Here is a 23855-nt window from a genome sequence, read left to right on the forward strand (position 1 = left end):
AACCCCTACTCAAACCTCAAGAGGTACACACACAACCCCTACTCAAACCTCAAGAGGTACACACACAACCCCAACTCAAACCTCAGGGTTAATAAAATAAATTGGTTTACTTTATTTGGTAGCCCCCACCGTACTCAGCAGCACCACCTTGTTAAAAATCCTGGGGAGAACTCAAACCTCACAGGTCACACACAACCCCTACTCAAACCTCATGTCAGCTGTTTTGTCGCCTGTCTGTCTGGATGGTTCGACTGCCACTACAATAACAACTAGACCTGTCTGTCTGGATGGTTCGACTGCCACTATAATAACAACTAGACCTGTCTGTCTGGATGGTTCGACTGCCACTACAATAACAACTAGACCTGTCTGTCTGGATGGTTCGACTGCCACTACAATAACAACTAGACCTGTCTGTCTGGATGGTTCGACTGCCACTACTATAACAACTAGACCTGTCTGTCTGGATGGTTCGACTGCGACTACAATAACAACTAGACCTGTCTGTCTGGATGGTTCGACTGCCACTACTATAACAACTAGACCTGTCTGTCTGGATGGTTCGACTGCCACTACAATAACAACTAGACCTGGTCTGCTGACATACATAACATTGGTTTTATTTTCCTTTGTTCTATTGCGGACAACTTTGTAGTTATATTGCAGCTGGTCTCTGTGATGTTTCTGACCTCCCCTGTGTGTGTCTGAGTGGTTCTGCCCTTGTCTGGGTCTACTATGCCACTAGAATACCAAGTAGACCTGTACGGCTCATCGTGATTAAAATCACAGCAAAGACACCTGAAAAAAAGGACACGATCAATCGGTGTCAAGTTCACCTAAGCTAGACTGGAGGGAGAAACAAAGGAACATGTGTAGGACATGAGAACATGCATGACTGATCCTTTCAAACAAGACTCAAAAGACTGTGTCTGCATCCCGAATGGAACCCTATTCCCTTTATCGTGCACTACTTTTGACCAGGTAGTGCACTATATAGGCAAAAGGTGCCATTTGGGAGACACACATATGGCACACTGAATTAGTATGAGAGGGATCCAACACTTCACCAGATTATTTTTGAAAGCTTCCTGACCAAACACTGTATTGATACTGGTATCATGTTCTTCCAGCAAAGCAAGCTCTTTTTTCGCTCCTCTGTAATAAATATTTACAAGAAATGATAGCATATCCCCCAATCAATCACACTAATAGAAATAAAGAGCTTTTTTTCGTTCCAAGAACACAATGGTTAAGTACATAAAATAGAACCAACATACAGTTCACACATACTGTTACATAGCTAGAAATATACACATATGGAAATATATTCTGAGGCTATAACAGCCTTCTGGCACAGAATTAGTGCCATTTCTAGTCAGAAACCAAAGTCAGTATAAAAATATCTTCTACAGAATATTGACATCATGGCTCCCCATTAGAATGTGCAAATCCTGGGTAGTTTTGTTCTCTTGACACTGATTGGATTGAGGGAAGAGGAAAAGGCAACATCCATTTTCGCCTCAGTTTTGATTCTAGTTCAGTTTGAGAGTCCCATTAGTTTATGATGCAGCTACCACCTTTGAGAGTCCATTTAAGAGTTACTTCATTATTTAACTACAGTACTAACCACACTCTGTGTTCTGGCCAGAAGGGAGGGTACACTGTACGATACAGTCTATTGACACCAGATACTGTGACCATTACACATTAGGAGGGGTACCACCCTGCAACCTAAATAGGGTGTCAATTGAGACAACACCTCTGTCTTTTGAGGATCAATAACTCAGTATCAGTCTTCCAATCTCTAGTACCTCAGAGTCTACATCCTCATCTCAGTCTACAGAGTCTATATCCTCATCTGTTAGTCAATAGAGTCTATATCCTCATCTGTGAGTCGATAGAGTCTATATCCTCATCTGTGAGTCGATAGACTCTATATCCTCATCTGTGAGTCGATAGAGTCTATATCCTCATCTCAGTCTACAGAGTCTATATCCTCATCTGTTAGTCAATAGAGTCTATATCCTCATCTGTGAGTCAATAGACTCTATATCCTCATCTGTGAGTCGATAGAGTCTATATCCTCATTTCAGTCTACAGAGTCTATATCCTCATCTCAGTCTACAGAGTCTATATCCTCATCTTTTAGTCAATAGAGTCTATATCCTCATCTGTGAGTCGATTGTCTATATCCTCATCTCAGCCTCTTCACTGTGCTCCATGCTGTGTTCAGTGGTGCTGATCACAGAGGCTGAGGGGCCCTGGGTGACGCCGAAAGGTGTGATGGCCGGGGAGCGGGCGGCCAGGGGGGACAGGGAGGGGGAGAAGCTGGGGGACATGGCTACTGAGGAGGGGGAGCCCTCGTGACTGATGGGGGACCTCCGTAGGGAGGCCAGATGGGGGAAGGAGGACCTCCCCACAGAGGGCTTAACGGGAGCAGGCTTGACCGGGACTGTCTTCGCCCCGGGGTGGGCTATGGAGGTGATTAGGGGCGGGGGGTCAATGCGAGGGGGTTTGGGGTCCACCTTGGCTTTGTGCTGGAGCGGTCTGCGAGGGTTAGGAGGGGCCGTCTCATCCTTTAACCTCGCTATCTCCGTGAAGACGTTTGCTAATGGCTGGAACTGTGGGCACCAGTTCAGCAGGTAGTCCCAGTTATAACTGCCCCTCAGCTCCTCGTCACTGGCCACTATGGCTGTGAGGGAGCCGTCCACAGCGGGTTTACCATCCACTGGAAAGGCATAGTCTTTAGGGTGGGAGATGTTCAGCCCCCTCCCTACCCCTAGATAACCTCCTCCATCCTCCCTGTAGACAGGCACCTGGCCAGCCAGCAGAGTCCCACTGAGACTGGCCAGCTTCTTGGCCTTGAACCACTGGTTGGCGTCCATGTTGGGCTCACAGGAGACGTCAGACAGCTGGTCAGCGTCCTGCTGGATACCAGAGTCTGGCCCGCGGGCTGAGATGTGTTCCTGCATGGACGAAGAGATGGAGGAGACACGGGGGTACTCGTTGATCATCCGGATCTCATCATCCTCCGCAGCCTCCGCCGAGCCACGCCCGCTGGAGTGGGATGGGTCCAGGGAGCCCCCGCGGGGGTATGGCCCTCCCACACCACTCCCAGTTTGGTCGGAAGCGTACCCTGGTAAGGCCTGGTGGTAGATGCGGTCGTTCCGGTCGGTGCCAGTGACTTTAGTCTCCTCTAGTTTGTGCAGCATCGTGCCGTGGCCGGGAGAGGCTGGAGGTCTGCAGCGACTCTGCTGCTCCTTCCTCTGACGTCTCAGTCTCACACAGAACAGAGCCATGGCGATGAAGATGAGGATGAGGATGGCTCCCAGGGACACAGCGATCACACTGACCAGCAGCATGTTCATGTCCGACGCCACGCCGAATGAGGTGTGTGTTACGTCAACGGTGAGGCGAGCGGTGGCCACACGGGACGTCTCCAGAGGGCTGTGGGCCTTCAGGTCAAGGTTCATCACACGGACCTCCCTCTTGGACCTGCTCAGATGACGGACGTGGCTGTCCATCTTCAGGGAAACCACGCCCGTCGATGCATTGACCTGGAAGTAGGGCGAGGGGTCAGCTAGGGAGTACAGAACAATCCCGTCCACTCCCTCGTCCTCGTCTCTGGCTGTCACCTGACCAATGCTCTGGCCCTTCTTCGACCCCTCAGGAACTAAGAAGGAGAACTCTGGGTCGGAGAACACAGGGTCGTACTCATCCTCCCCTGTCACGTACACCTGGACGGCCACCGTGGCAGAGTAATTCCCTGCGTCCATGGCCAGAGCTACAAAGTTGAACAAGTTGACTTTCTCAAAGTCGAAGGTGAAGCGAGTCCGGACCTCGCCTGACGTCTGGTTGACCAGGAAGGCGTCTTTCCCCTCTCCAGTCTTGTCCAACATGTAGTATCTCAGCTGTCCGAAGACTCCCATGTCCTGGTCAATGGCATGCAGCATGGTGACAAGGGTGTTGTGAGGCTGGTTCTCTCTGACGCTGGCGGTGAGGACAGGCAGAGGGAAGTAAGGTCTGTTGTCATTAATGTCCTTCACCTCCACAGTGACTGGAGCCAGCGCATAGTGACCCTGTCCATCTGACGCCTGCACAATGATCACATGGTATGCCTAGTAGGAGGAAGAGAGGGAGAAGGGGAGAGAGAGACAGCAGAGAGAGAGATTGTGAGATGGAGAGATAAAGAGAGATTAATACTTTCTTTTTCGCTGAAGGGAAATGAATTGCTAGCAGCAGAATATACAAACAGGTGGATAACCAACGACTAATCCAATCTATTTCTATGTCCAACTATTTCCTACATAGTGCACTAGTTTTGACCAGGGCCCATAGGGCTCTTTAAAAAAGTAGTGCACTATATAGGAAATAGGGTGCCATTTTGGGCACACCCCAAGCCAGAAAGTGCCATGGTACCTGTCTCTCGTTGTCCAGTGGTCTCTGCAGCCTCAGGGCTCCGGTCCAGCGGTCTACCTGGAACATACCCGTCTCATCCCCAGAGCTGATCAGGTACTGCACCTTCCCTACTGCCGAGGAGTCTGGGTCTGTTGCAGACAGGCTGAGGACTTCAGTCCCTGCGGCTGTTCCTTCACTCAGCACCACACTGCAGGGTTCAAGGGGATTTTATCAATCACTTTTCCTTAAAACATGACATTTGGTTCCCCAGTGCAAACCCATGTAAAGAGGAATTAAGGACATCTAACAAACAACAAAGTACCAAATTACCTGTACTCTGCCCTGCTGAACGCCGGAGGGTTGTCGTTAGTGTCCGTCACACTGATCAGCGCAGAGACAGCCGAGCTCCTCTGGGGCACGCCACGGTCCGACACAACCACGGTCAGGTTGTAACTGGACACTGCCTCGAAGTCCAGCCCCTCACCGGTCAATACCACGCTGCCTACCGTCTGGAAGCCCCGTCCTTCCAGGAAGCGTACGCTGCTCTCGATTTGGAAGGCATTGCCTGCGTTTCCGCTGGCTATGGTGAAGTCGAAGCCGCAGTTGTCGCGTGACGCGTCGCCGTCGGTCGCCTCCAGGGTCAGGATGGTGGAGCCCGGAAGGCCGTCCTCCGACACCGTGGCTCTGTACTCTGATTGGTGGAAGACGGGCGCGTTGTCATTGACGTCAGTCACCTGGACCTGTACAGTAGCGATTGATGAGAGGGCTGGTGTTCCCATGTCTCTGGACTCTATTACCACCAGGATTGAAGGGTTTTCAGAGTTAAACTCTGCCTGCTGGGTGATGAACAGGGTACCATTGCTGGGGTCGATGTAGAAGATGTCCCGGGTTGATGACATCACTCTGTAGGTGACGCGGCCGTTGTCCCCAGAGTCGCGGTCCGTGGCTGTCACAGTGACAACTGCACTGCCAGCTGGGGAGTGCTCTGCCAGAGTCATCTGGAAAACACAAACATGACCAGGTGTATTCAGGGATGGACCCAGAATAATTGAGGCATGTTGGACAGGCAGGTTAATGTTTAATGGTACCAGGTATCTGTCTTAGTAAACTAAATGAGGAAGATCAATACATACACACACGGCATCATTATTGATCTGCATGTACATCAAATAATTCTGCTAAATCTGTTCTCATTGTCAAGTTCTCATCGTCTCTGTTCTCATCTCAAGTTCTCATCGTCTCTTATGGCATCATTACACAAATGCAGATTTTCCAAAGGCTAGTGGAGGACGGTTAGAGGATAGACTACCTGGTAAAGATCCTGTGTGAAAGTAGGAGCGTTATCGTTGACATCCTCCACCAGTATGGTGAGGTTAGCTTCAGTCTGGTGTTTGGAGTCAGTTGCCATGACAGTCAGCGTGTACCAGGTCTTCTCCTCGTAGTCCAGAGGGGCGGTCAGAGACACCCCGCCCCCATAGCGGTGGATCCCAAATACGCCCTGGGAAGACGGGTCCAGGTGGAGGGTGTAGGACAGGGCGGGGCCTGAATCCACGTCATTTCCTGTCACCTGGGTTATTACCGAGCCAATCAGAGTGTCTGGGGGAGAGAGAATGAGGGAGATGGAAGGGAGGAGAGAGAGATATAAAAAAAATGTATTGTTTATTTCACTTGTGTTTATTATCTATTTCACTAGCTTTGGCAATGTAAACATATGTTTCCCATGCCAATAAAGCACCTTGAATTTTTATTGAATTGAGAGAGAGAAAACAGGGTTTGTGAGATTGATATATGGGAACAACATTATTGCCCTAGAACTAGCTCCTACCTCATAACATATCCTATTACATCACGTTGCTTTTTAGGAATATATTGCAGACTTCAGATTTTTTTTCTTCTTCTGAATTGGATATTTTATGCAAGAAACTGTAGACTTCAGATGTACAGCAGGATATGAACAGAGGGGAACTTGGCTTCAGAAGGACTCATAAAAAGGTCCGTTTTATCACTGAGAACTGCTGAGTGCTGCTAGAGAGAGAAGGAGTAAGGATCAGGGATAAGATCTCTGGGCTAAAGGTTCACTGTTAAATTGACTGCGTCTCAAATGTCTGAGATTCTTGATATATACACTCATTGGTCAAAAGTAGTGCCCTACATAGTGGGTTCAAATACTATTTCAAATCATTCAAATACTTTTGAGTGTTTGCTTTAGCCTGCATGAAGTGTCTGATGGGGGGGGGGTTGCACTTTTACGAAGCCCAGTTAAAGTATTTAAAATTCATTCAAATAATATTTGAACCCGGGTCTGCAGTTGAGACCTGTGGGTCATTGACTTACTCTCTGGTACTCTGATCTCACGTGGCAGAGGGATTGTAGGACTGTTGTCATTGAGGTCCACGATGATCACCGTGAGGGTCGCCGAGCCAGCCAATCGTGGTGTGCCCCGGTCCGTCGCCGTAACAACCAGCCTGGTGCCATGGAAATTAAAAAATATACTGTTAGTTGGAGTTTAGTTCTTATCTTTTATGTTTCAGGTTTCATAACCTTTCATCTCCTGCTGTCTTACATCAGAACCTGTTGTATCCCAGAGCATGACAGAAATTTAGATTCCAATACATAGAGAGAGTACAGGAACAGGGAGAGTATTTATAGACTGAAAACAAAGGTTAGCCCACTGAGGGAAACCGCATGTCAGGCCGATTGTGAACAAACATGCACATACACTCACACACTCTCACAACCACATCCCAAGGCCCTGCCCCTCACTTGGTTTGTGTCCAGATCTCTCGGTCCATGATAGCGGCGGTGGTGATGCTTCCGGTCAGCGAGTCGATCTTGAACAGGCCGCTGAGAGACGACGACCTCAGGCTGTAGGTCACCTGACCATTCTGGCCCTGGTCTAGGTCATCAGCCACCACCTGCACGGGACAGACAGGAAGTCAAGTGATCAGAGGTTAGAGAGGAAATCAATCAAAACAAAGAACAGATTTACAACAGCTGTGGAACAGTAACAGGACCTGGTAATGAATATTGGACTTGGAACAGTGGAACGAGAGTTTATAAAAGGGTTCTATATGGCCGTGGCTTCATACAGCATAGTATATATACTCAACAGGGACGTTGGAAACACACTGCATTATAGGGACAGGAACAGACTGTCACCTCTCAGAACTACCACAGCAGCACTGAAACTTTCCAGGTCTTCTCTACTGTCTGAGCAGAGCATCTTCTAGCCCACAACCTAACACTCCATCTACAGCCAAGCATAATACAGGTGTGTGTGTGTGTGTGTGTGTGTGTGTGTGTGTGTGTGTGTGTGTGTGTGTGTGTGTGCATGCTCGTTAGTGTACCTACCTGTATTATAGGAAAATGATATCCCTGTGCCTCTCGTATGTAGGCTACATAGTTCTGAAGATGGAAGCGCGGCAGGTTGTCATTGACGTCCTGCAGGATCAGGTTGACCGCCATGAAAGAACTGGAGGATGCAGTTTCAGCCTTCACCACTAGGCGGAGTCTAGGGGACTCCTCATAGTCCAGCCCCATGGAGCTCTGTACCCAGATCTCACCTGGTTAGAACAATAACAAGCACATATCTCACCTGGTTAGAACAATAACTAGGACAGATCTCACCTGGTTAGAACAATAACTAGGACAGATCTCACCTGGTTAGAACAATAACAAGGACAGATCTCACCTGGTTAGAACAATAACAAGCACATATCTCACCTGGTTAGAACAATAACTAGGACAGATCTCACCTGGTTAGAACAATAACTAGGACAGATCTCACCTGGTTAGAACAATAACTAGGACAGATCTCACCTGGTTAGAACAATAACTAGGACAGATCTCACCTGGTTAGAACAATAACTAGGACAGATCTCACCTGGTTAGAACAATAACTAGGACAGATCTCACCTGGTTAGAACAATAACTAGGGGCTGAGAACCAATTGGGCAATGGATATTCATCCTTCTCCTATTCCTTATGATATTCATCAGGGATGTAGTGGAGTGTAAACACACATTTTTCATGCGGTGAATCACAAAAATGTGTTTATACACTTTTTGTCAAAGTGGGTTTTATATAATATCCCACCCTGCAGCTTACCAGTGGAGGAGCTGATTCCAAAGGAGTGTAGGGTGTTTCCACTGAAGATGCTGTAACTGATGCCACTACGGGATCCATCAGGGTACTGGGCCTGAGTCTGCACCACGGCGGTACCTGGAGGAGGACAACACACACCTCACTATCACACTGTGTTCTAAACACACACACACACACACACCTCACTATCACACTGTGTTCTAAACACACACACACCTCACTATCACACTGTGTTCTAAACACACACACCTCACTATCACACTGTGTTCTAAACACACACACACCTCACTATCACACTGTGTTCTAAACACACACACCTCACTATCACCCTGTGTTCTAAACACACACACCTCACTATCACCATGTGTTCTAAACACACACACACACCTCACTATCACACTGTATTCTAAACACACACACACCTCACTATCACACTGTGTTCTAAACACACACACCTCACTATCACACTGTGTTCTAAACACACACACACCTCACTATCACCCTGTGTTCTAAACACACACACCTCACTATCACACTGTGTTCTAAACACACACACACACCTCACTATCACCCTGTGTTCTAAACACACACACACACACCTCACTATCACACTGTGTTCTAAACACACACCTCCCTATCACACTGTGTTCTAAACACACACACACACACACACACACCTCACTATCACACTGTGTTCTAAACACACACACACCTCAGTCTCACACTGATGAATTACAGTATACACACCTCAGTCTCACACTGATTAATTACAGTATACACACCTCAGTCTCACACTGATGAATTACAGTATACACACCTCAGTCTCACACTGATTAATTACAGTATACACACCTCAGTCTCACACTGATGAATTACAGTATACACACCTCAGTCTCACACTGATTAATTACAGTATACACACCTCAATCTCACACTGATTAATTACAGTATACACACCTCAGTCTCACACTGATTAATTACAGTATACACACCTCAGTCTCACACTGATTAATTACATTATACACACCTCAGTCTCACACTGATTCATTACATTATACACACCTCAGTCTCACACTGATGAATTACAGTATACACACCTCAGTCTCACACTGATTAATTACATTATACACACCTCAGTCTCACACTGATTAATTACAGTATACACACCTCAGTCTCACACTGATTAATTACAGTATACACACCTCAGTCTCACACTGATTAATTACATTATACACACCTCAGTCTCACACTGATTAATTACAGTATACACACCTCAGTCTCACACTGATGAATTACATTATACACACCTCAGTCTCACACTGATTAATTACAGTATACACACCTCAGTCTCACACTGATTAATTACATTATACACACCTCAGTCTCACACTGATGAATTACAGTATACACACACCTCAGTCTCACACTGATTAATTACATTATACACACCTCAGTCTCACACTGATTAATTACAGTATACACACCTCAGTCTCACACTGATTAATTACATTATACACACCTCAGTCTCACACTGATTAATTACAGTATACACACCTCAGTCTCACACTGATTAATTACAGTATACACACCTTAGTCTCACACTGATGAATTACAGTATACACACCTCAGTCTCAAACTGATGAATTACAGTATACACACCTCAGTCTCACACTGATGAATTGCATTATACACACCTCAGTCTCACACTGATGAATTACAGTATACACACCTCAGTCTCACACTGATGAATTACAGTATACACACCTCAGTCTCACACTGATGAATTACAGTATACACACCTCAGTCTCACACTGATTAATTACATTATACACACCTCAGTCTCACACTGATTAATTACAGTATACACACCTCAGTCTCACACTGATGAATTACAGTATACACACCTCAGTCTCACACTGATTAATTACAGTATACACACCTCAGTCTCACACTGATTAATTACATTATACACACCTCAGTCTCACACTGATTAATTGCATTATACACACCTCAGTCTCACACTGATGAATTACAGTATACACACCTCAGTCTCACACTGATTAATTACATTATACACACCTCAGTCTCACACTGATTAATTACAGTATACACACCTCAGTCTCACACTGATTAATTACATTATACACACCTCAGTCTCACACTGATTAATTACAGTATACACACCTCAGTCTCACACTGATTAATTACATTATACACACCTCAGTCTCACACTGATGAATTACAGTATACACACCTCAGTCTCACACTGATTAATTACATTATACACACCTCAGTCTCACACTGATTAATTACAGTATACACACCTCAGTCTCACACTGATTAATTACATTATACACACCTCAGTCTCACACTGATTAATTACAGTATACACACCTCAGTCTCACACTGATTAATTACAGTATACACACCTCAGTCTCACACTGATGAATTACAGTATACACACCTCAGTCTCACACTGATGAATTACAGTATACACACCTCAGTCTCACACTGATGAATTACATTATACACACCTCAGTATCACACTGATGAATTACAGTATACACACCTCAGTCTCACACTGATGAATTACAGTATACACACCTCAGTCTCACACTGATGAATTACAGTATACACACCTCAGTCTCACACTGATTAATTACATTATACACACCTCAGTCTCACACTGATGAATTACAGTATACACACCTCAGTCTCACACTGATGAATTACAGTATACACACCTCAGTCTCACACTGATTAATTACAGTATACACACCTCAGTCTCACACTGATTATTTACATTATACACACCTCAGTCTCACACTGATTAATTACATTATACACACCTCAGTCTCACACTGATGAATTACAGTATACACACCTCAGTCTCACACTGATTAATTACATTATACACACCTCAGTCTCACACTGATTAATTACAGTATACACACCTCAGTCTCACACTGATTAATTACATTATACACACCTCAGTCTCACACTGATTAATTACAGTATACACACCTCAGTCTCACACTGATGAATTACATTATACACACCTCAGTCTCACACTGATTAATTACAGTATACACACACCTCAGTCTCACACTGATTAATTACAGTATACACACCTCAGTCTCACACTGATTAATTACATTATACACACCTCAGTCTCACACTGATGAATTACAGTATACACACCTCAGTCTCACACTGATTAATTACATTATACACACCTCAGTCTCACACTGATTAATTACATTATACACACCTCAGTCTCACACTGATTAATTACAGTATACACACCTCAGTCTCACACTGATGAATTACATTATACACACCTCAGTCTCACACTGATTAATTACATTATACACACCTCAGTCTCACACTGATGAATTACAGTATACACACCTCAGTCTCACACTGATTAATTACATTATACACACCTCAGTCTCACACTGATTAATTACAGTATACACACCTCAGTCTCACACTGATTAATTACAGTATACACACCTCAGTCTCACACTGATTAATTACAGTATACACACCTCAGTCTCACACTGATTAATTACAGTATACACACCTCAGTCTCACACTGATGAATTACATTATACACACCTCAGTCTCACACTGATTAATTACAGTATACACACCTCAGTCTCACACTGATGAATTACATTATACACACCTCAGTCTCACACTGATGAATTACAGTATACACACCTCAGTCTCACACTGATGAATTACATTATACACACCTCAGTCTCACACTGATTAATTACAGTATACACACCTCAGTCTCACACTGATTAATTACATTATACACACCTCAGTCTCACACTGATGAATTACAGTATACACACCTCAGTCTCACACTGATTAATTACATTATACACACCTCAGTCTCACACTGATTAATTACAGTATACACACCTCAGTCTCACACTGATTAATTACATTATACACACCTCAGTCTCACACTGATTAATTACAGTATACACACCTCAGTCTCACACTGATTAATTACAGTATACACACCTCAGTCTCACACTGATGAATTACAGTATACACACCTCAGTCTCACACTGATGAATTACAGTATACACACCTCAGTCTCACACTGATGAATTACATTATACACACCTCAGTCTCACACTGATGAATTACAGTATACACACCTCAGTCTCACACTGATGAATTACAGTATACACACCTCAGTCTCACACTGATGAATTACAGTATACACACCTCAGTCTCACACTGATGAATTACATTATACACACCTCAGTCTCACACTGATTAATTACAGTATACACACCTCAGTCTCACACTGATGAATTACAGTATACACACCTCAGTCTCACACTGATTAATTACAGTATACACACCTCAGTCTCACACTGATGAATTACAGTATACACACCTCAGTCTCACACTGATTAATTACAGTATACACACCTCAGTCTCACACTGATGAATTACATTATACACACCTCAGTCTCACACTGATGAATTACATTATACACACCTCAGTCTCACACTGATGAATTACATTATACACACCTCAGTCTCACACTGATTAATTACAGTATACACACCTCAGTCTCACACTGATGAATTACAGTATACACACCTCAGTCTCACACTGATTAATTACAGTATACACACCTCAGTCTCACACTGATGAATTACATTATACACACCTCAGTCTCACACTGATTAATTACAGTATACACACCTCAGTCTCACACTGATTAATTACATTATACACACCTCAGTCTCACACTGATTAATTACATTATACACACCTCAGTCTCACACTGATGAATTACATTATACACACCTCAGTCTCACACTGATGAATTACAGTATACACACCTCAGTCTCACACTGATTAATTACAGTATACACACCTCAGTCTCACACTGATTAATTACAGTATACACACCTCAGTCTCACACTGATGAATTACATTATACACACCTCAGTCTCACACTGATGAATTACATTATACACACCTCAGTCTCACACTGATTAATTACAGTATACACACCTCAGTCTCACACTGATGAATTACATTATACACACCTCAGGCTCACAACAAAACAGATACACCTTAGTATCACACTCTTTGAATCAAATAAACATAGCCTGTTCCTACCTTTGGCAGCGTTCTCCTGCAGACTGACGTCTCTAGCGTGGCGTGAGAATCGGATCCCCCTGTAGGTCTGTTCTCTGATGTAGATGACCACCACCCCTAGAGAGGACTGGGCTGGGCTGCCCTGGTCCATAGCCTCTACGATCAGAGTCCTCTGGCCCTGGGTCAGTGTCTGCAGCTTCTCTGTAGCCTGGGATGAATGAATGAAAGTATTTTTGTCTGAAGTCTCCCTAAGCAAGCCACCCCTTACAGGGGTTATTTAAATACCCTGATGAATAATGAAACAACACCTGGATGTCCCCGGTCAGAGAGTTAATGGTGAAGCCCCGGACAGGGCTGGCGAAGCGGTAGAACACTGAGCCGTTGGCCCCAAAGTCACGGTCCTCCGCCCGCATGGTGGCCAGGACGCGGTGGGAGGAGACACTGGAGAAGAAGAAGAAGAAGAATTTTATTATAATTTTAAAAATCCTGTACATGGATGTCCAACTAAAACTTGGGCACAACAGTAGGTGACGGCATCTAAGACACACAACAGCAGGTGATGGCGTCTAAGACACACAACAGCAGGTGACGGCATCTAAGACACACAACAGCAGGTGACGGCATCTAAGACACACAACAGCAGGTGACGGCATCTAAGACACACAACAGTAGGTGATGGCATCTAAGACACACAGCGGGTGATGGCATCTAAGACACACAACAGTAGGTGATGGCATCTAAGACACACAACAGTAGGTGATGGCATCTAAGACACACAACAGCAGGTGATGGCATCTAAGACACACAACAGCAGGTGATGGCATCTAAGACACACAACAGTAGGTGATGGCATCTAAGACACACAACAGCAGGTGATGGCATCTAAGACACACAACAGTAGGTGATGGCATCTAAGACACACAACAGCAGGTGATGGCATCTAAGACACACAACAGCAGGTGATGGCATCTAAGACACACAACAGCAGGTGATGGCATCTAAGACACACAACAGTAGGTGATGGCATCTAAGACACACAACAGCAGGTGATGGCATCTAAGACACACAACAGTAGGTGATGGCATCTAAGACACACAACAGCAGGTGATGGCATCTAAGACACACAACAGTAGGTGATGGCATCTAAGACACACAACAGCAGGTGATGGCATCTAAGACACACAACAGTAGGTGATGGCATCTAAGACACACAACAGCAGGTGATGGCATCTAAGACACACAACAGTAGGTGATGGCATCTAAGACACACAACAGCAGGTGATGGCATCTAAGACACACAACAGCAGGTGATGGCATCTAAGACACACAACAGCAGGTGATGGCATCTAAGACACACAACAGCAGGTGATGGCATCTAAGACACACAACAGCAGGTGATGGCATCTAAGACACACAACAGTAGGTGATGGCATCTAAGACACACAACAGCAGGTGATGGCATCTAAGACACACAACAGTAGGTGATGGCATCTAAGACACACAACAGCAGGTGATGGCATCTAAGACACACAACAGCAGGTGATGGCATCTAAGACACACAACAGCAGGTGATGGCATCTAAGACACACAACAGTAGGTGATGGCATCTAAGACACACAACAGTAGGTGATGGCATCTAAGACACACAACAGCAGGTGATGGCATCTAAGACACACAACAGCAGGTGATGGCATCTAAGACACACAACAGCAGGTGATGGCACGCAACAAAGAAGACATGTGAAACACAAAACAGTACAGATAAACCCTCCGGATGCAAGCCCACTCCAAACCAGATTCTTCCCTGTCGGACATGGGATTCGAACTGACAAACTTCTTGTTGTTGTCCTGCTTCGCTAACCTCTAGGCTACCTACCTGGAGGCAGAGATGTTGATAACCAGGGGGTCCTGGATGAAGAATGGAGCGTTGTCGTTCACGTCTTGTACATACACGTTGACCGTGGCGGTGGAGTTGCGTGGGCTGGCGGGGGACGAGTCTGTTGCGCAGACATCGAAAGTGTACGACGCGGTTCGTTCCCGGTCGAGCGGAGCGGCAGTGATGACATGTCCCGTGTGCTGGTCAATGATGAACATGCCCTGGGAACCGCGCGACAGGAAGTACAGCACCTGGGATTAGAACAGATCACAGTAGATTAGATTACAAAAAGTAACATCACTTTTAATGCTTAATGAAGCCTTCATTAACCCTTTGAAGGTCTAGATAGCTTCCTTTTGTTAGCAAAATGTCATAAAGGGTGGCAAAAGTGTTATGCTACATTTGGCAAACCTTAAGGGGGCTCAGGAGTCATAGGGCTCCAATCAAAAGTAGTACACTATGTAGGGAATAGGGTGCCATTTGGGATGCACCCTATGAGTTCAGTCTGTGTACCTGGCTGTTAGACCCTTGGTCCAGGTCAGTAGCAGAGACCTCCAGCACCAGGGAGCCAATAGGAGTATCCTCAGGGAGGTCAGCGGTGTAGCTGGGGCTGGTGAACTGGGGGCTGTGGTCGTTGACGTCCAGGAGAGTGACCTCTACTGTGGCCGTGCTGCTCAGGGCCGGAGAGCCCCCGTCAAGGGCTGTCACTGTCAGACTGTACCTGGCCTTACGTTCCCTGTCCAGCGGTCTGGAGGTGGAGAGAACACCTGACTTCCTGTCCACACGGAAGTCACCTGATGGGTCGCCCGCTAGAGGAGGGAGGGAGAAAGTGGGAGAAACAGAAGAGGAAAAAGGAAGAGAGGAGGAGGCGAGAAAGAGATACAGAATATGAAAGGTAAATCTCACAATTGCGATCATGGATCAGTACATTATGAATTCAATTGGATTCCTGTGATCTACAAATAGTTGGATCTTACCTGTGATCTTGTAGGTCATCTCTCCGCTGTCCCCAGTGTCCAGGTCCGAAGCTCTGAGGGTGAACAGCTCAACAGCCTCCATGTTCTCAGGCACCTCCAGGCTGTAGTACAGTCTACTGAACGTTGGGGAGTTGTCATTCTCATCCAACAGCCGGATCCTCACTGACGCCCGGGCAAAGTTAGGAGGCATGCCACCGTCTCGGGCATACACTGGACAAAAGGGGAGATAAGGAATTAAACAAGGCTTCAGCAGTCTAAAAGTGTTTGTTATGTATTTATTAACTAAACCATATTATGTTTCTTAGAGAGATTTAAGACAAACAGAGAAAATAACACCAACATGGCCATTGTACCACTCATGTATCCCATAAAATCAGAACTATAAAAACATGGCCATTGTACCACTCATGTATCCCATAAAATCAGAACTATAAAAACATGGCCATTGTACCACTCATGTATCCCATAAAATCAGAACTATAAAAACATGGCCATTGTACCACTCATGTATCCCATAAAATCAGAACTATAAAAACATGGCCATTGTACCACTCATGTATCCCATAAAATCAGAACTATAAAAACATGGCCATTGTACCACTCATGTATCCCATAAAATCAGAACTATAAAAACATGGCCATTGTACCACTCATGTATCCCATAAAATCAGAACTACAAAAACATGGCCATTGTATCACTCATGTATCCCATAAAATCAGAACTATAAAAACATGGCCATTGTACCACTCATGTATCCCATAAAATCAGAACTATAAAAACATGGCCATTGTACCACTCATGTATCCCATAAAATCAGAACTATAAAAACATGGTCAGTTTGGAATGTTGTGGGTTACTCATATAAAGGGCCAGTTAACTGTCAGAGTGTAGAGTTGTGGGGCCTCTCTGTCCAGGGCTTTAGTGGTTAGGATTAGGATAAGGGTCAGGGTTAAGGATCAGGGTTAGGGCCAGGAGTTCGGCTGAGGGGTTACGGGATAAGGGTCAGGGGTCAGGGTAAAATGTTATGGTCAGTGCCAGTTACCTGTCAGTGTGTATTGTTCCTGTGCCTCTCTGTCCAGGGCTTTAGTGGTTGTTATAACACCTGTAGCTGGGTGAATGCTGAAACCCTCATCAGAGATGCCTCCATATGTCACCTGGCCATTGGTACCTGGAGAGAGAGAGAGACAGAAAGAAAAAGAAAGAGAGAGAAGGAAGGAGCATATGATGTCAAACCCTGTCAGCAGCCTACACCATCCTCTTGGCCCTTACACTTCAACGTTCTGAAGATTTGAAGGGTCTGGGTAGGTATAAACACCGTAGCAGTGGTGGAGCTTCCACAATATTGCTACCATCTTACAGATACAGTTTGCAAACATCAAAGGGTTAGGGCCAAGGGGAGAGGTAGGGAGAAGGATTGGAGGTCAAATGGACATCACTTTCATAGGGTGCTGGGCCGGCAGAGTCCTATTCCATTCAGTCATGTTATACTTTCACCCCTCTCTACCCCCGGGCACTGAAAACATTCGCAAATAAGTGGTTGCGAAAAAAACACAATATTTTCTCACCAAAAAGAGCAAACACAGCAGCATTCCTGTTTTTATTTGTTTGTAGTTGGTTTTGCTGTGTAAGTGGATGGCTGGGCTGCACCGGGCGGGCGGAGGCTGGGAGATTGTGTGTGTGTGTGTGTTGTGTGTGTGTGATAGCGTGCTAACAGTGAAAGACTCTGGCACCATCACCTTACCCCACTAATCACCCCGGAGAGAAACTTTATAATCCTTCTGGGTTATGTGCTCTTGACTAACTCCAGGGGAATGTGAACACACACACACCCTCACGGACACACACACTCACCATCTCCAGCACGGTCTTCAATTAAAACCAACTGTTACTGGCCATGCTGATGATGTGAACATGCGTTGAACACATGGAGGATCAACACTTAGAACAAGAGGCTCTGCTGGCTGACACTGAGATCTATTTATTTTAAGAAACAGTACAGCAAATATGTAGAAGAACTGCGTGTCATCATGTGTACTTTGTATATTACTATGTCATAAAGAAAGCCACCATAACATATAGTATATGATGAGGGCAATACAGTCATGTGCTTGTCAGTGCTGTATACTATGTATGTAACGACTGAATCTCCTGTGTTAGCCCACTGAGCTCAAGCCTAGCATCTCTCACCTTGGTCCAGGTCGGAGGCCGACACCACCAGAACAGTGGTTCCTGCAGGCTGGTTCTCTGTAATCTGGGCTTGGTACTGGTTCTCTTGGAACCAGGGCACCTGGTCGTTCACATCGATGACCTGGACAGACAGCAGCTGGCTGGATGAGAGCGCTGGTACCCCGTGGTCCTGGGCTACAATGGTCAGGTTGAACAGGACCTGCTCCTCCCGGTCAATGGGCTTCAGGATAGACAGAGAACCTGGAAAAGTAGAGGAGAGGGGTAAGAGAGGGAGCCTGGGGTGGAGGAGAGGAGTTAGAGAGGGAGCCTGGGGTGGAGGAGAGGAGATGGGTTAGAGAGGGAGCCAGGGGGGGAGGAAAGGAGTTAGAGAGGAAAGGAGTTAGAGAGGGAGCCTGGGGTAGAGGAGAGAAGTTAGAGAGGGAGCCTGGGGTGGAGGAGAGGAGATGGGTTAGAGAGGGAGCCTGGGGTGGAGGAGAGGGGTAAGAGAGGGAGCCTGGGGTGGAGGAGAGAAGTTAGAGAGGGAGCCTGGGTGGAGGAGAGGAGTTAGAGAAGGAGCCTGGGGTGGAGGAGAGGAGTTAGAGAAGGAGCCTGGGGTGGAGGAGAGAAGTTAGAGAAGGAGCCTGGGTGGAGGAGAGGAGTTAGAGAAGGAGCCTGGGGTGGAGGAGAGAAGTTAGAGAGGGAGCCTGGGTGGAGGAGAGGAGTTAGAGAAGGAGCCTGGGGTGGAGGAGAGAAGTTAGAGAGGGAGCCTGGGGTGGAGGAGAGGAGTTAGAGAAGGAGCCTGGGGTGGAGGAGAGGAGTTAGAGAGGGAGCCTGGGGTGGAGGAGAGAAGTTAGAGAGGGCGCCTGGGGTGGAGGAGAGGGTTTCGAGAGGGAGCCAGGGGTGGAGGAGAGAAGTTAGAGAGGGAGCCTGGGTGGAGGAGAGGGGTAAGAGAGGGAGCCTGGGGTGGAGGAGAGAAGTTAGAGAGGGAGCCTGGGTGGAGGAGAGGAGTTAGAGAGGGAGCCTGGGGTGGAGGAGAGGGGTAAGAGAGGGAGCCTGGGGTGGAGGAGAGGAGTTAGAGAGGGAGCCTGGGGTGGAGGAGAGGGTTTCGAGAGGGAGCCAGGGGTGGAGGAGAGAAGTTAGAGAGGGAGCCAGGGGTGGAGGAGAGGGTTTCGAGAGGGAGCCAGGGGTGGAGGAGAGGGTTTCGAGAGGGAGCCAGGGGTGGAGGAGAGAAGTTAGAGAGGGAGCCAGGGGTGGAGGAGAGGGTTTTGAGAGGGAGCCAGGGGTGGAGGAGAGGGTTTCGAGAGGGAGCCAGGGGTGGAGGAGAGAAGTTAGAGAGGGAGCCTGGGGTGGAGGAGAGGGTTTCGAGAGGGAGCCAGGGGTGGAGGAGAGAAGTTAGAGAGGGAGCCAGGGGTGGAGGAGAGGGTTTCGAGAGGGAGCCAGGGGTGGAGGAGAGAAGTTAGAGAGGGAGCCTGGGTGGAGGAGAGGGGTAAGAGAGGGAGCCTGGGGTGGAGGAGAGGAGTTAGAGAGGGAGCCTGGGGTGGAGGAGAGGGTTTCGAGAGGGAGCCAGGGGTGGAGGAGAGAAGTTAGAGAGGGAGCCTGGGTGGAGGAGAGGAGTTAGAGAGGGAGCCAGGGGTGGAGGACAGGAGATGATACATATTAAAGGATGGAGAGAGAGCCTAGGGAGTGGAGAGGTCCTTATGGACCCTGGTCAAAAGTAGTGAACTTAGTTGGGATGCAGGGTGCTATTGGGACGCAGACTGAGCTGGTCCCTGTCCCTACCTATTGTGCAGTCACACCCTGTGAAAGGTCCCTGTGCTATCTAGTCCAGCACAACTCTGCTAGCTCCAACTTCTACTTCTAGCTTTAACACACTGCTAGCTTCAACTTTCACTGCTAGCTCCAACACTCTGCTAGTTTCAACTTTCACTGCTAGCTCCAACACTCTGCTAGCTTCACAACTCTGCTAGCTTCAACTTTCACTGCTAGCTCCAACACTCTACTAGCTTCACAACTCTGCTAGCTTCAACTTTCACTGCTAGCTCCAACACTCTGCTAGCTTCACAACTCTGCTAACTTCAGCTTTCACTGCTAGCTCCAACACTCTGCTAGCTTCACAACTCTGCTAACTTCAGCTTTCACTGCTAGCTTCATTTCTCTGGTAGCTTCATCTTTCACCAGTCATTCCTCCCTCTCCGTCGGAGGCCAAGCGTTGCTCCTTGCCAAGAGCTTCACTTACTTACACACGTCCACCCAGTCATCTGTGTGTGTGGATCTATTCCCATGAAAGGCAGAAACAAAACACCAAAGAACCCCAACCTCAGACTGCTGGGAACCATTAAAGGAGCGATTAGAACTGCATGTGTGTGTGTTTGTGTGTGTGTGACTCAGTCCCTCTTTTGAGACTTTGATAACACCCACACACACGCACACTATTTGCCGTTTGGTCTTCTGGGCTTTGTTGTGGTGTGTGAGACATGCGTTGACCCTGGCTCCACCCCTCCCCCACTGCCCCACCAATCAGGAACCACGAATCCCCTGCTCGGCTGAGGCGACAGAAACAGGAAGCTGTCAAGATCTATCAGGTGTGTCACAGAGAGAGGGCATCCATCTTGATCTGGTTCCAGTATGTGTGTGTGTGTGTGTGTGTGTGTGTATGCATTCGTGCCTTGCCCATCTTGAACTGGTACCAGCAATGCAGGTAATTAGTCAGTATAATGACAGTTAATGGCATGAGTTAATCCTCTGACCACCTGGTCTGCTCCTGTCCTATCCTGTCCACCGGCCCAGGCCAGGGTCTACGATGACAGGAGAAATGGTCCCATCTCTACACATTCTGGTTATGTTCCCATTACACCAGCACAACAGGGAGCTGTGTTGGAGAAGCCTACTACAGATCATGGTAACCTTGGATCCTTCTGGGTGGGGGATGGGTGTCTCCTAACTCTATTAGGGGTTCTTTCCCCCTCCCCTGGGCTCAATGGAAATATTAAATCATCAAACTATGTGTGTCGAGTTTCCCTTTGACCCAGATTAATTCCAGTCAACTCCTGGATTAAACCTTTTAATTTAGGATCATTTTTGGTCCAGGAGTTGGCTTAATCTAGGTCTGAGAATTTGCCCCTGAAAGTTTTACATTTTTATCAATTTGTGTAAGACGACACTGTTCCCAAGACTAATCCTATTAATAGAAGAAACTACTAGAATGTCTAACATGAGAAGAAACATGTGAGAGCAAGGAAATATCTTTACCTTAGTTCACCCCAGTCTTCAGAACTGTGACTGCTCTACTCTAATACAACCATACATACACAGTAAAACACTACGTAAACCAAAGAGACTGGAACTGGAAACATCCAAAATATGCTCTCTCACACTCTCACACTCTCTCTCTCACTCTCACTCTCACTCTCTCTCTCTCTCACTCTCTCTCTCTCTCTCACTCTCACTCTCTCTCTCTCTCTCTCTCTCTCTCTCTCTCTCTCTCTCTCTCTCTCACTCTCTCACTCATTAGGACGGGATCACTGGGGAGTCACAGCGGCTGAAACTATTCCAGCCACTAACTCTGACCATACTAAAGGCTCTGGGGCAAGTTATCTCAGAGAGTACAGAGATACAGAGAGAAAACAACAAACTTAAAACAGAACCAACACAACTCCCCTCGTCCATCCTTCCCCTCCCGCCTCACTCTCTCTTCGACGGTTGCGGCTCATTAAAGCATGAAATTGAATGGAGTCAGTGCTGTGCCCTCTCTTTCCTCTGCTCCCAGGGCCAGGTAACGAGAAGGAGAGGGAAGCCCTAATCTCAGCGATGCATTGCAGGCCTGGTGTGTGTGTGTTTGTGTGTGTGTGTGTGTGTAATCTCAGCGCAGCACGGCAGCCCTGCCCGTTGCGTGTCTAGCAGTGTGTGTTCACTGCCAGCCACACTCGCTGCCGCCTTCTGCTATGGAAAAGGTTGTTAAACTGCAGCCAGATAGCTGGATCGTTACTTACAGCGGTGGTGGTTGTTACAGCTGCAGCAGTGTTGGTGGTGGTTGGGTTTAGCGCTCAGGTACGCAGGCCTACGCAATGTACTGGGGTAACTTCGTTAACTCTGATTCGTCTCTCACACGACATCTCTTCACACTTCCCTGTTTATACTGTTTTAACTGTGCTGGGGCCTGATTATAGGTTGAACCTTATGAGACTCTCTCACAGACCCAACCACATGCAAGCTAGTAATATGGTACCAATAGCCTTCTGACATCACACCATGTGTTTACAGTACAGCTGCCAACTACATGATCGCTCTCGTGAGAAAACAATACTGTATGCCAGTGTTACCGACTGGGTTTGAACTCGTCCCCTGCATGCCATAAGGCTGTGTTATCCAGCTGAGCTAAATCCTAGGCATTAGCTTGGGGAGCTGACAAAAGTCTTCAGGTCTCAGACTAGGTTACCTTTTCTGTGAGCGTGGTTCACCAAATCACTTCCATTACACTAGGAGTTGTTTAAATGACCCACCAGTATTAGGGTTGAGGCTGAATGTCCCTCCAGTGTTGCCAGTCTGGATAAAGTAGCTGACCCGTCCGTTCTCCCCCTGGTCGGCATCTCGCGCCACAACGTAGAGAACCACGAAGCCCACAGGCTGGTCCTCCATGACACTGACCGCGGAAGGCGAGGTAAACACTGGAGCGTTGTCGTTCTCGTCTGTCACAAACACCCTCGCTGTCACCGAGCCCCAGCGCCGCTGGCTGCCGTTCAGGGCGGAGTCTGTCGCCTGGACGACCAGGATGAGGGAGGAAGTAACCTCATGGTCCAGTTCCTGCGCCAGGGTCAGGACGCCAGTGGAAGGGTGAAGTGTCAGGATGTCAGGGAGGTCAGGGTACTGGAACACAGTAGAATTAAATATAACTTTATCAGTCCAGGGTACTGGAACAGAGTAGAATAGAATATAACGTTTTTAGTCCAGGGTACTGGAACAGAGTCAAATACAATATAACTGAAACAGAAGAGAATACAGAAGAGAATAACTTTATTAGTTAATCTGCAGAGATATAAATGATTATTCTGCTCTACTCTAACGGCAGGAGATGGTCTAGTTGCCAGTGAGTACATCTCCAATTTTCACGACCGGTCTGGAATTTGAAACAGCAATGTGTCTGTTACTGATTTTTGCTTCTCTAAACTGTGGGTCCTACTCCTAACCTCCTAAC

General features: G+C 46.8%; 1 protein-coding gene across 1 annotated transcript in view; it reads right to left on the minus strand.

The window, feature by feature from the left end:
• Window positions 1-221: 221 nt before the first annotated feature.
• Window positions 222-23855, minus strand: part of LOC115206259 (protocadherin-16-like) — a 184169-nt gene continuing 160535 nt past the window's right edge. The window contains exons 13-28 of the mRNA XM_029773011.1: window positions 23164-23527; window positions 18686-18925; window positions 17541-17666; window positions 16498-16707; window positions 16034-16329; window positions 15521-15771; window positions 13954-14086; window positions 13667-13853; window positions 8506-8619; window positions 7750-7961; window positions 7162-7313; window positions 6733-6863; window positions 5708-5994; window positions 4729-5396; window positions 4420-4606; window positions 222-4118 (exon numbers count right to left, since the gene is read on the minus strand). Of these exons, the coding sequence (XP_029628871.1) occupies window positions 2187-4118; window positions 4420-4606; window positions 4729-5396; window positions 5708-5994; window positions 6733-6863; window positions 7162-7313; window positions 7750-7961; window positions 8506-8619; window positions 13667-13853; window positions 13954-14086; window positions 15521-15771; window positions 16034-16329; window positions 16498-16707; window positions 17541-17666; window positions 18686-18925; window positions 23164-23527 (5490 nt within the window). The 3' untranslated portion in view covers window positions 222-2186. The remainder of the gene's footprint in view (window positions 4119-4419; window positions 4607-4728; window positions 5397-5707; window positions 5995-6732; window positions 6864-7161; window positions 7314-7749; window positions 7962-8505; window positions 8620-13666; window positions 13854-13953; window positions 14087-15520; window positions 15772-16033; window positions 16330-16497; window positions 16708-17540; window positions 17667-18685; window positions 18926-23163; window positions 23528-23855) is intronic.

Source organism: Salmo trutta, chromosome 13 (assembly GCF_901001165.1).
Source record: "Salmo trutta chromosome 13, fSalTru1.1, whole genome shotgun sequence".
Lineage (NCBI taxonomy): Eukaryota > Metazoa > Chordata > Actinopteri > Salmoniformes > Salmonidae > Salmo > Salmo trutta.